The sequence below is a fragment of the Octopus bimaculoides genome, chromosome 5, assembly GCF_046866305.1.
Source record: "Octopus bimaculoides isolate indiv1 chromosome 5, ASM4686630v1, whole genome shotgun sequence".
NCBI lineage: Eukaryota > Metazoa > Mollusca > Cephalopoda > Octopoda > Octopodidae > Octopus > Octopus bimaculoides.
This window is the reverse complement of record NC_142932.1, coordinates 842,238-855,740: the sequence shown is the minus strand read 5'-3', so window position 1 is coordinate 855,740 and position 13,503 is coordinate 842,238. Positions and strand designations below refer to the sequence as shown.

The 13,503-nt window shown below is 36.1% G+C and overlaps 1 protein-coding gene across 2 annotated transcripts in view; it reads right to left on the bottom strand.

The window, feature by feature from the left end:
• Positions 1 to 13,503, bottom strand: part of LOC106878811 (uncharacterized protein KIAA2013 homolog) — an 87,286-nt gene that overhangs the window by 17,034 nt on the left and 56,749 nt on the right. For both annotated transcript variants that reach the window (XM_014928153.3, XM_014928152.3), the window contains exons 4-8: positions 8,702 to 8,830; positions 6,420 to 6,478; positions 4,220 to 4,312; positions 2,744 to 2,817; positions 879 to 1,010 (exon numbers count right to left, since the gene is read on the bottom strand). In XM_014928153.3, coding sequence (XP_014783639.1) covers positions 879 to 1,010; positions 2,744 to 2,817; positions 4,220 to 4,312; positions 6,420 to 6,478; positions 8,702 to 8,830 — 487 coding nt within the window. The remainder of the gene's footprint in view (positions 1 to 878; positions 1,011 to 2,743; positions 2,818 to 4,219; positions 4,313 to 6,419; positions 6,479 to 8,701; positions 8,831 to 13,503) is intronic.

Sequence of the window (13,503 nt, the reverse complement as noted above, 5' to 3'; positions counted from 1 at the left end):
AGCTGATTACATCGACCCCTGTGTTTCACTGGTACTTAATTTATCAACCTTCAAAAGGATGAAATGCAAGGTTGACCTCGGCAGAATTTGAACTCAGAACATAGCGGCAGACAAAATACCGCTAAACATTTCGTCCGGCATGCTAACAATTCTGCCATCTTGCTACCTTATTATTATTAATAATAATAATAATAATAATAATAATAATAATCCTTTCTAAAATAGGCACAAGGCCTGAAATTTCGGAGGAGAGGACTAGTCGATTACATCTCCCTTTAAAATTAAAAATTATTATGTAATAAAAGTGATTGAAGCAACATTAACCAGTATTTCTATTTGATGCACAAACAATAGCTAAAGTTATCCTTCAAACATATATGACAATAACTCTTTCTTGCAGTGAAGGAATCTGAGACACAACCATACAACTACTTCAAATATATTCTTTCAGTTTTTAAGAACAAATTAAAGGAAGGGAAATATAAGCAAACAATTCCAAGACAAAGAGTCAAGAGGTGGATTAGATAAGCAAAGAGGATGAAGGTAGAAAAGAAAATGGACAAAAAGGGGGAAACAAGAAAGGAGAAAAGGTGACACAAAAGTTGAAGTAAAAGAGAAAAAAAAAATGAAGAATAAGAAAATAAAGGAAAGGAAAAGAAATAGAAAAGAAATAAAGAGAAAGAAATTGTAAAAAGAGAAAGAACAGGAGAAAGAAAGAGACACAAAAACACAAAAAGGAAAAGTAAAAATAAAGAAAAAACTGAAAAGAGAGATAAAAATGAAGAAAATTAAAAAAAGAAAAACGAAAAAGAAAAGATGAAGAAATAAAAGAAAAGCACAGGAGTTCACTACCAAGTTGATCAGGTATGGTTACTTACCTCATAGATTTGATAAGAATAGATGGAGGTATCTTAACAACAGCCAGGCCAACAACCACAACCAACTCTGAGTTCGGAATGGCAACTACACAGTTTGCATATTGGAATTGTACACCATCAACAGAGCTGACACTGTAGGGATTAGAAAGGTAGACCCTGATAACAGAACTGAGACAGCTACCTTTGATCAACTCACAACCTATCCAGAGGAAGGTTTGTCTAATCCACACAATGCTACAGGAAAAAAAAGGGAGTCAAGTACCTGTCAATAGATTCCTAAAGTTCAAAAATGACTCAACTTATTCCTGTCATTATTTGACCCTTTTGATACCAACCTGCCTGACACCGCCCTTGGTCCTATGATACAAACAACCTGGTTTAATGTGAACTAAATTAAAACTTTCCCCTCAAAATTTCATGTTGATTTATATTCCAAACACCAGCATAATAAAGAAAATATTATTTTACTAAATTCATTATTTTGAAAATTAATTGAAACAAAAGTGTTGTATATCAACAGAAACATGCTAATGAAAGGGTTAATACCATTCATATTACAGTTTTTTATATCAACTTTTTCAAGCAGTCTGAAATTTTGATTCTTGTTGGAGCAATTGCCTTTGTGGTTAGATGCTCTTCTAACCAATAATCACTCAACTGCGAAGGAAAAGTGGAACCTGAAAACTCTTAGGCTAGTATACACACACACACACGTCTTCCTCCATGCAGGAATAGTAAAATATATTTGACAAAGATTATAGCTAAAAAAATATATATATATAAAAGTGAAAAAATTAAAACTATTTACAAAAATTTCATATTGATTTCAAATTACCCAAGAAGGTTGATTTTATATATTCTGACAGTGACATTGATTTTTGAGGAATTCAAGTAACAGAAACAATACTAGATGATGTTAATCATTATCATTTCACATCCATTTTCCTTTGCTGACATGAGTTGGGCAGGTCTGACAACATCTCACATGCTGCAGTCTTTTGCCATCCAGCACACACAGCAACAGAGAAAAAAAAAAGAAACATACCCTTCAATTCTATTGTGGATGCCAGGATTTTTGACAGCATATAAAACTGGATGTTATTCTCATCATCAATCCCCAATTTACTCTGTGGACTGGCCACTGCTTATCATGCTATCAGTTCCACTACAGAGGCTGTCTATAGCAAGACTAAAGAGATTACACTACCCTGTATTGCTTTTTGTTCAGGGTTAATACTCTCCTACATAGGATGTCTGCACTGTAACTTGCAGAATCCACATGAACATATTTTAAATGTCATTAACTTAAATTGCAACAAATAAAAGAACAGGATATTGAAGCAATCACAAATTGGTTGCACATCTTTATAAATATCCAGTTATTGTCCTATTATAAATTTCAGAGAAAAAGTGATAACTTGTAACTAATTTGAACTGGACAATACAACAGTTTCATTTTTGTTTAATGCTCAACAGCTGGGTCAATGAAAGCTAATAAACTGGCAGCTAAAGAATTGAAACAATATAGCTCCCACTGATTTTCAAGCTGCACAAATCAACATCTTGCCCGTTATTGCCAACCTGTCTATTAATCCAAAAGCAACTGGTACTTGTATGTGCATACACACATATTTTTAATAACAATTAAAACCAAACAAAAGTTGTCTTTAATTAAACATGTATTGATTGCCTAATCATCAAAAGCTTACAGAGATAGGCAGTTAACCAGTACTAAATTACAACTACTAAATAAAAAATATATCTGATGTCTAATAAATAAATGAAAAAGTGATTTCAAATGTGTCATTGATATTTGTACAAGCAGAGCTAACAAAGATTAAAGAAAGCTAACAGCCATTACTTACCTAGCATAGTTCATTGCTGACCACTTACAGTCTTGTGCTGTAGGTCTATGTAACTCCAATACAACTGGAATAGGCTGTTTGAAGAGAAATTATTAAATTGAAACAACAGATTGCAAGTGTCTCGACTGGCAACCAACAAGGACACCAAAGCCATTGTAAATCTCTGAACAATATCAAAGCAATAAAATTATATTTTTGTCTTTTATCTTTTATTTATTTCAATCATTAGACTGTGGCCATGCTGGGGCACTGCCTTGAAGGACTTTTAATCCAATGAATCGACCCCAGTACTTTCATTCTTTTTTAAAGCCTGGTACTTACTCTATCAGTGTCTTTTGCCAAACTGCTAAGTTACAGGGATGTAAACACACCAACACCGGTTGTCAAGTGGGGGGACAACAGACACAAAGACACATGCACACACACATATATATAACAATCATGTTGAATGAAGCTGTTGATAGCAGCAGTGGTAACTTGATCCTGATGCTTATTTTATTAATAGTAAGAGCAAAGCTAACAGTGACAAGATCAATGCATCTCACACAGACATAAAGCCTCTTCAAAGCATTAGATTACAACATTCACACTATTTATTCCTTGGCACTTACTTTGCCAAGAAGAACAAGAATAGAGGGAGCCTCTACATGGATACTTTGCTTGTTAGAAATAGTAGCTAAATATCATTCAAATCACACCCTACCATCTTTAAGACAGAAAAGGACACCAAATATAACACTACTCAACACTTTGTGCATCTATGACAGATTCCCCTCTGCAGCAGTCATTCAAGACAGGGCTTCAGTTTGAAGATAACTTTCTCCCTCCCTACCACAAGTCATAGAGACTGTAAAGAGTCATGAACATTGCCTTCTCACCTTACTCAAAAAAGATTAAAAAAGAATACATATGAGGAGGGTGCTGAAAAGTTCTTGGGTAAAAGAAAATACAGGAGGATCAGTTAATTACGATTTTATTCAACATATTCCCCTCTCAGATTCACACATTTATTGCAGTAGTCCTTCAGTCCTTCAGTTTTTCTAAGCCCTGCAAAAGAACTAGGAAGGTTAGACCTCCAACCAGGCCTTCCACGATACCCTTAAAGCCAGGAACTTTTCAGTGCCACCCCCTACTTCCATATATGCATACATACACACACCGCCTACCAAAGGAATTATAAACAGTTTTTACAGGATCAAAATGGAATGAGACTAAATTGCAATTCTTCCATTTGCCAGACCAATATATTCTCTCCAATGATTATAATCCAAAATTTATCTTCAAACAAATAAATATATATATTCTTAAGTAGAATTAATTTCCTACCATTTTAAAAACGAAAACACACATGGTACATATGTAATAGGCTTCATAAATATCTGCTGTCCCTGTGCCACACATATACTCAAGTAAGGCTAACTACAATGCTGGAACAAGAATAAAATTATTTAAGACTTTAAAAAAGATAAAACTCACAGATTGGTTATGAATCCTGATGTCCTGGACAAGGACTGAAGGACGGGATCTGTGGGCATAAAGCTGTGATCCAACAGATACACATTCACTTTCCTTTGAACAGACAGAAGTATATAATTTTAGAGGAGTAAAAATTATGTAACACACAATATATGAATTAATGACATTTTAAACAATGACAACAATTAAGTAGTATTGTAAAGAAATTAGATTTCAATATAAAGGAGCTGAAATCTTTGAGTTAAAAGACAGAGAACAGACCATACCTGGAATGTTAGAATTCATGTCCCTATCACTACTAATGCATAAAAACTTGTATTTGCAAATTGATTTTTACAGACACCGACTGCCATCATCATCATCATCTTTGTATTTTGGAGTGTTCCCATAGTTACGCTTTCACAACAGGATGGTTGCTTGTAACATTTGGCACCTCTCACTTGCAATGTTTTTACATTCTAACTATAAAACCTGTTTTGCCTACAACTATATGCTGGTTGTGAAGTCAGATATTTCTATTTCCAACATTAATAGCAAGAATAAATTTATTCCCAAAGCACAATGGAGAGAAAACTTTTTTTAACATTTCTCTTCAACATTTATATTTTTAATTTTTTTCTAACTGAAATTCTCCAAATGATAAACATCAAAAACAAATAGTTTATTTGTTTCTGCAATCATCATTCTCATACCATACAAGTCTCACTTGATAACTTGTTTTTTGGTTTAGTTTTTATAGTAAGAGGTCTTTCCTAACTCAAACCTGTTAGAGTGCAACAGGTGCATTTGATCATGGTTACCAACCACAAAGAGGTTGTCTTATCCTTGAGAACACTACTAAAGTTCCTCCTAAACCCACATTGTCCCTGCTCGTTTGCCAATCATTTCATATAGTGTACTGGGGCATTTTATCATAGCATGGCACCAGCACTAATTATGCTGCCTTTCAGTCATGAAAAACAACAGTCCTAATTACTCTTATGACACTCATTCACTCAATGTGACATGACTAAGAGAGTAAATAGCAGATAGGATGATGACAGAAGGCCAGGATAAGGAAATAAGGGGAACTAGAGTATGATGATAGAAATAAAGTGATTAGAATGAGAGAGTAGTCAAAGCTGAAGTGAGATGGGTTTTGCCAAACCGAAAGAGAAGACTCAGTGTGTCACAACAGTGTCCAGACAATTCCATCGGAAGTGGAAGGCTCAAGGAAGAAAAGATACCAAATTGTAGTTGCTTTATATATCTTAACCAATATCATCATCGTTTAACGTCCGCTTTCCATGCTGGCATGGGTTGGACGATTTAACTGAGGACTGGTGAAACCGGATGGCAACACCAGGCTCCAATCTAAATTTGGCAGAGTTTCTACAGCTGGATGCCCTTCCTAATGCCAACCACTCTGTTTTGTTTCATTTTGGGGGATTTTTTTTTTTGACTAGTGAAAAACAACATTTCCCTTATTAAAAAAAACACTTGACTTTGAATAGATGAATGAGTTCAGTCTTAGCAACTAAACCCATTCATCCTTCCAAAGTTGGTCTTGATCAGGCCAAAGAATTCCACCTATGATTACTATCACTATGCAGGTGAGAGAGATTGGTTGGGGGGAGGGGGGAGGGGCTAATGTGCAATCTAGTTTAATAATCTTCTGGTTCTTGGGTGTTCTTAGCCGAGTCCACTGTATTGCAAATATATAGACCAAACTTCCAGTTTCCTCCTTGCTCATTTTTCCTTTGCAAACCTAAATTTTCAAAATGAGCATCAGATAAAATCCCATCTGTCTGAGAGGATTTACAAAAGATAATAGACAGTGCCTCCTTTTCTGGACCTTTTTTTATTTACAGGACCTTTGCAAGCCCTCATAAACCAGCGAGATTGATACCATTAGTGTACCTCTTGAACTTCTCTAAGTCATCATCTACTGAGAAAGAAATGAGCAGTGAAGGAATCCCAGAAAGTCAATATTTTGGGAAGGAAGGATCAGGTCTAATGATTTCTGCAGGGCCTGAAGGGAGGGCTGGACAAAATAGGAGAGATGAGAGGATCAAGAAGGCCAGAGTAAGTAATGCATGAGCCTAGCCAGATACAAAGAGCAAAGGCCATAATAGGATCAATAGAAAAGGTAGAGATAGGAGAGGAAAGAGATATAGTAAAGAAACAATTAACAAGGGAAAAAAAGACATAATGAACATACCTTCTTGAATGATTGAATCTGGTAAGCCAGGCCAGCTTTGATGTCAAGCACATGGGCTTCTGTCCAAGTGGGAAAAAGAAAAAAAGACATGATAAAATAGCTTGTTAATGGCATAATGATCTTTTTAGGAAGTTAACAGAAAGTATATAGTTTCTACAATTAAACCTTGGGAGAGGCATTATGCCGGTAATAAACACATGCACTGGTTCAGTCCTTTATTAATTTATAAACAGTATATAGTTTTTTGTTAAATCATTTCATTGCACTCTTGCAATCTCTTCAGTAACTTGTCTCTCCACTTCCATTTATTTTGAATGTATGATTTGGCGTAGTTTTGAAACTGTTCGGTATGAGCATGTGAGTGTGTGCAAGCTCGTATGTGTGCACGCTCATATGTGTGCACGCACTTATGTGTTCGTGCTTATATGTAAGTATGTGCGTCCATATGTGTGTTTGTAACAATTTCGTTTATATCAGATAAGATATAGTATCTAAATAAAAGGAAATATCTTGCCCAACTCTTGGCCATCCCTGAAGCATCAGCAATGCATGAAAAATATCAATGTCTATGGTAAGAAATTTGAAACAATTCAAAGATTCAGCTACCTGGTAGCTTATTTATACCTTAAAAGAAATTGCTTATAATACTCTTGGAAGTAGAATTGAGAGAACATTATATAAAAGGTACTGAAATATTTATTCTTCTTAATCCAACCACAGTCAAAATTAACATTCATCTTCTTGTTGGGGTTGATAAATAAAGTACCAACTCAGTACTAGGATGCAGTCATTTCTCCCTTTGGCTGTCATCTATTGGATATTCTGTTGGATCAAGAATGAGAAGACCAAAAGAGTGTCCATGTTAGCTCTTAACTACAAGATACCTAAAATAATTAGAGAAAGCATAGTACATGCTACCAAGTCATACACAACTGCAAGTGATGGCGATAGTTCAAATAGAATATATTTTGGTAGCAAATAAGACTATTTTAGCTTAGTGCATCCCTAGAAAGGAGATACAAATTACCAAACTGCTCGAGAATGCACCAACTCTGGATGCACCACTGATACAGCTTTGCTACTGCCATCTGTACGAGTTCCACTTGAGAATGCTTCCTGATGATGATAGCAGAGCTACATTGGTCAAACAAGGAGATACCATCTCACCAAAGTTTTTCATCAGATGCCTAGAAATGGTCATCAGGGACACTGACTAAAGAGGTGGTGTGAACATCAATGGTAAGCTACCAACACACCTCCGATTCAAAGATATCATACTCATCATCAAAAGCCACAAACCATGCTGACAGATTTGGGCATATATTGTTCAGCCATAGGCCTTCAAATAAACTACATGAAAATGGAGCAGAAACAGTAGCATCAATACATGTGGTGATGATACAATCAAAGAGAACACTACCAAAGCAAGAGATGAGTGACACTTGTAGGTGGGAAGTCTTGATGGCCAAAAGTTTGCTGATGTATTGAGCAACAACATTGCTTTCACTAAGCCTCTAAAGTAGAGGCTAATGCAAGAAATGAGGGATGAGTGATACCTATAGGTGGGAAGTTTTCATAGGAGATTTGCATGCCAGATATACCCAAAAGTTTGCTGATGTGATAAACAACAACATTGCTTTTACCAAACCTCTAAAACAGAGCCCAGTGGTGAGTGACATAAGAGAGTAGATCTCCAAAGGAACAAGTTCTTCAGAAGCCACAATTACGGCTACTGATGAGACAGAAATAGTATTTTTAATGGGGTTCTCCATCCTACTTTATCTTAATCCTTTAGCATCCAAACCGGCCTTATCCAGCCAAACTATTTAACCTGTTTCATGTTGAAACTGGCCAGATCCAGCCTCTCACCTCAATCTTACAATGTCATTCTAAAACTAAGTCATTATTGCTGAAATATCAGAGCTATGAGATAATGCAGGATTAATTCAAAACAATATAAATAAACAAACATATTTGACAGAGTAATCTGAATACTAGAGTTAAAGATGTTAAAGGTGACAGCAATAGGATAATAGTTTGCTGGGTCAGAGGGGATGCCTTTCTTTGGAATGGGATAGTTTTTGGAGTGGATGGGATTCTGTAGGCACTGTTAGTAATGTTAATTGTGGTGACAAAGGCAATGGTTATGATTCAAACCATAACTAGTATGAGAAACTAGAGAATGGGAACTGAAATTTGAAAAAAAAAGGATGAGTTAAAAGAAATTAAATTCACAAAACACACACACACACACACACATATATATATATATATTCATTTACCTTTTGATTCATGTCCCCTGACATTGGTTTCTACTATTGGGTAGAAATGAACAGGTAATGATAAAGCTCTGTTTGTACGAATATATAACCCCTTTTGGGTTTTAAATGCTGCTGCTACCTTGCCATTACCTAGAAAAAAGAGAAATATTACAATCATCATTATCATCAAAATCACCATACTCTACAATTCAATGTATAAGACTGAATAAAAAATATATATAAATATCTCCTAAAAGGAGAGAATTTTAAGGATGAGTGCTTAGCTCTACTTCCATGGTTAAGCAGATGAGATTATTCACACATACACTCTCCACCTCCTACTAAGACAAGACACTGGTCTATCACAGGTAACATTCCCACATGATCAGGATACCTGTACCTGACAGCTAGGTAAACTGAGGCAACAGAGAATAAACTAATATACCCAGAAATATAATCAAATGCCTCCAGTAGAATTGAATACATGACTGAGAAGCAAGCAGATAGTCAAATATTCTATTAAATGGAAGATAGAATGTACCACATCAAGGTACAGATGTGGCTGTGTGACAACAAAAAGTTAGCTTCATAACCACATGGCTTCAGGATCTATCCTACATTGGTCTATACATAAAATCACATGGCTGTAAAGAGAGCTTTGTAATCACAAAGTTATGTCTGTGCTTGTTCTCTAAATCATTGCGTAAATAGAAACACATAATTTTCCAATAGGTCAAAGAAGTTTCTGGTCATGATGTATCAACTAAATCTATGATAAATTCAGTTCATCATGAAAGCAGTTTCGTACATTAAAATACATGACATCATGTCAACAGCAAGAACACTATTGTCTCTCAGTCATTGAAACATCAAAGTATGCCATGCTTACACTGGTACATACTATCAGCGTTGATTAGTTCACTTATTAGCTAAATCAAATACTCGACTTTCAGATCAGATGGTATTTAACATTTCTTCAAACAGACCAGATAGAGAACAAGCAAACTGGTGTATGCTGGTTCATACAGACAGCTTAACAAGACAGGTATGCAAAATGACATACAGGCAGACTGATATTCAGGCACACAGACATATCGCTGTAAACAAACAGACACACAGATATTTTAATTTGCCAAAGCATCCAACCCAGTTTTGATATATGCGCAACAACAAATGTTGTAGAAATCAATATTTTATATAATACAAAATGCACTGATTTTTACATGTATTGCAATTTACAAAATTATACACTTTGTATTAATTTTTACCTTAATTGGTTTTTACATGCTAGCTACTTGATAAAATCCTATATAGATTTTATCCTTGATTTTAATTTTTATATATATATATATATATATATATATATATATATATATATATATAGATGTTAGAAAGAAACAATGAACAAGCACAACATATGGTATCACTTTAGAGTATGTAATTTATAATCCAAATATAATTGCAGAGTAGTTAGAATAAACAAAGGATTAATAAATAATGCATAAAGTCTCTTACAGCTGTTTCTAGAATCGCTGTACATATGGTGCATAGGTCATTGACCAAAGATTTCCATGTAATCTAACTATTCCATATTCAGAGATGGAATATGCAGTTTTTCTTAGAATTAATAATTACAAGCTCTAAAGTGATACCACATGTTTTGCTTGTTCATTCTTTCTTTCTAAGATATATATATATATATATGTATGTATATATATATATATATATATATATGAATAAAAATAAAAAAATAAAAAAGGGGGTTTGTATGATCGTGTATAGAGGAATATATTATTTAAAAGAGTTCCAACTGTCTGTTTTTTATGCTTTATTTATATTCTTATAAAATTAATGTGGGATATAGAATATGGAATATATAATATAAATAGTAAAATGAAATGAAGTATTGAATGTCTTATTGAATATATGAATTATTGAGTATTAAATATATAAAATATATAAGGGCTAGTATACTTTCCTGCTTTATAGCAGTCATCAAGGTCCCGTCTGACATATATATATATATATACACACACATACATACATACATACATACACACACACACACACACAACTATACACATGCATATATATATACACACACACACATATACACATGCACACACACACACACACATATCTATATATTTATATATGTATATACTGACCGAGACCTTTGGAAATGTGCTGTGCGTGAGAAGACCCGGCAAGCCAAGTAAGATCGTTGCCAGTGCCCCTGGACTGGTTCTTGTGCGGGTGGCACATGAGATGCACCATTTTGAGCGTGGCCGTTGCCAGTACCGCCTGACTGGCTCCCGTCGGATTTTCGAGCGAGATCGTTGCCAGTGCCCCTGGACTGGCTTGTGCGGGTGGCACATAAAAGACACCATTTCGAGCGTGGCCGTTTTCGTGCGGGTGACACGTAAAAGCACCCACTACACTCTCTGAGTGGTTGGCGTTAGGAAGGGCATCCAGCTGTAGAAACTCTGCCAAATTAGATTGGAGCCTGGTGTTGCCATCCGGTTTCACCAGTCCTCAGTCAAATCGTCCAACCCATGCTAGCATGGAAAGCGGACGTTAAACGATGATGATGATGATGATGCTGATATATTCATTATCATTTTACATCCACTTTCCATGGTGGCATGAGATAGCACGGCTCATGTCAATGGTTATTTAACATTGTTGACCTGTGCCCACCTAGACAAGTTGGCAGGCCATGTTTAGCCTGTGCATTTCAGTTTTGGTTTGGTTTCTATAGCTGGATGCCCTTCCTTACACCAACCACTTTACTGAGTACACGAGGTGTTTTTTATGTGGCACTGGCACGAACAAGGTCACCAAGTTACTTGCAAGACAAAACCTGTTGACTGAGAGTGGAGGAGTAGGTGGCTTGCTGCAGGAGATATATATAGCCATCCTAGTTGGGTAAGAGAGAGAAGATGGTGGTGAAGATGCCTCAAGGTATACCCCCTCAAGTATGTCTGCAAGAGTGTGTAATGAGAGTGGCAGGTGGATAGAGATGAAGACAAAAAAATTATTTAACCCTTTGGTATTTAATCCATCCATATTCAGCCCAAATATTCTACCTGCTTTATGTTAAAATGACCAGATCCAACCTCTCACACCGACCCTACAATATCATTCTGCCAATATACAAACACACCATTTTGAAGCTACAGTGGGGTGCTGTGGGTAATAGAAAATACAGAAAGATCAATTAATTACGATTTTATTCACCATATTCCACTCTCAGATTCACACACTTATTGCAGCAGTCCTTCAGTTTTTCTAAGCCCTGTAAAAGAACTCAGAAGGTTGGGCCTTCAACCAGGCCTTTCACAATACCTTTAAAGCCAGGAACTTTTCAGCACCCACTCATACAAAATGTGTGATTAATTCAAAGCAATGTGAATAAATAAACCTGAATGCTAAACGGTTAAATAAAATGAATTAAAGTATTTTGTTGTTTAGTCCAAGTCAAACTAACCTGTGTTCAAATGGATTCCAGCCATGACCATCCTGGCATTTTCTGGAGGAGAATAGTCTATCTAAAACTACAATATCCAATGTGTCTTTCCACTTTTCTTTTTCGGATGATAGGGTGCAATTTTAGAGAGACGTGTCTGACCAGTAGCTAAACAACAATATCACTGACCGGAGTCAATGACGAAATTTATACATGGTCTCCCAGTTTACCCCACCCCAAAAAAAAATTATCATCATCATCAGTTTAACATCCATTTTTCCATGCCTGCATGAGTTGGACAGAATTTTGTTGAGGTGAATTTTCTATGGCCAGGTGCTTTTCCTATTGCCAACCCTCTCCTGTTTCCAAGCAAGGTAATATTTCCCTATGACCAGACATCATGTGATGTCAAAGCAAGAAGACACTAACATTCACAAGACACTGGTCAACCTGGGGTTATAGTAAAGACACTTGCCCAAGGTGCTACAGTGGGACTGAACCCAGAAACATATGGTTGAGAAGCAAGCTTCTCACCACACAGCCACCAAATCACAATTTTCTGTCTTATAGCAGAGAAGAAACACTGGATAATATAATCATAGCTAAGTATCTGATACAAAAACAAAATGGCTGATCATAAGGTTCTCAAACAGGAATAACCTGAGACTAAACAATAATATTTCACTTTTATCATCATCATTTACATCTGTTTTTCCATGCTGGCATGGGTGGAACAGTTTGACAGAAGCTAACCAGGTGAAGGCCATTCAGGCTCCATGTCTGTTTTGGCATGGTTTTTAAGGATGGATGCCCTTCTCAATACCAACCATTTTACAGAGTTTACTCGGTGCTTTTACACAGCACCAGTACAGGTGCTTTTTAAGTGGCACCAACACTTGTGAGATTAGGGATGCTCAGCTGCAGAGGATTGCAAGGGACCACAAAATACAACTTTGTTCATCATCATCATTTTCAACATCCCATTTCCATGCTCACATGGGTCAGACAGTATTTGGTGATGCAGATTTTCTACAACCAGATTCCCTTCCTGTCGCCAACACTCACCTGTTTCCAAGTAAGGCAATATAGGTAATATTTCCTGATGACCAGACATCTTTTCATAGAATATTGGAAATCAAGGATGCTGCATGCATGACAGTCACACTAGTTAGCATCATGTGATGTCAAGGCATGGAGACAGTAACATGCACATGGCTGGGTGGTAAGAAGCTTGCTTCATAACTACATGGTTCTGGGTTCAGTCCCACTGCATGGCACCTTGGGCAAGTGTCTTCTAATATAGCCGCAGGACAACTAAAGCTTTGTAAGTGGATTTGGTAGCTGGAAACTGAAA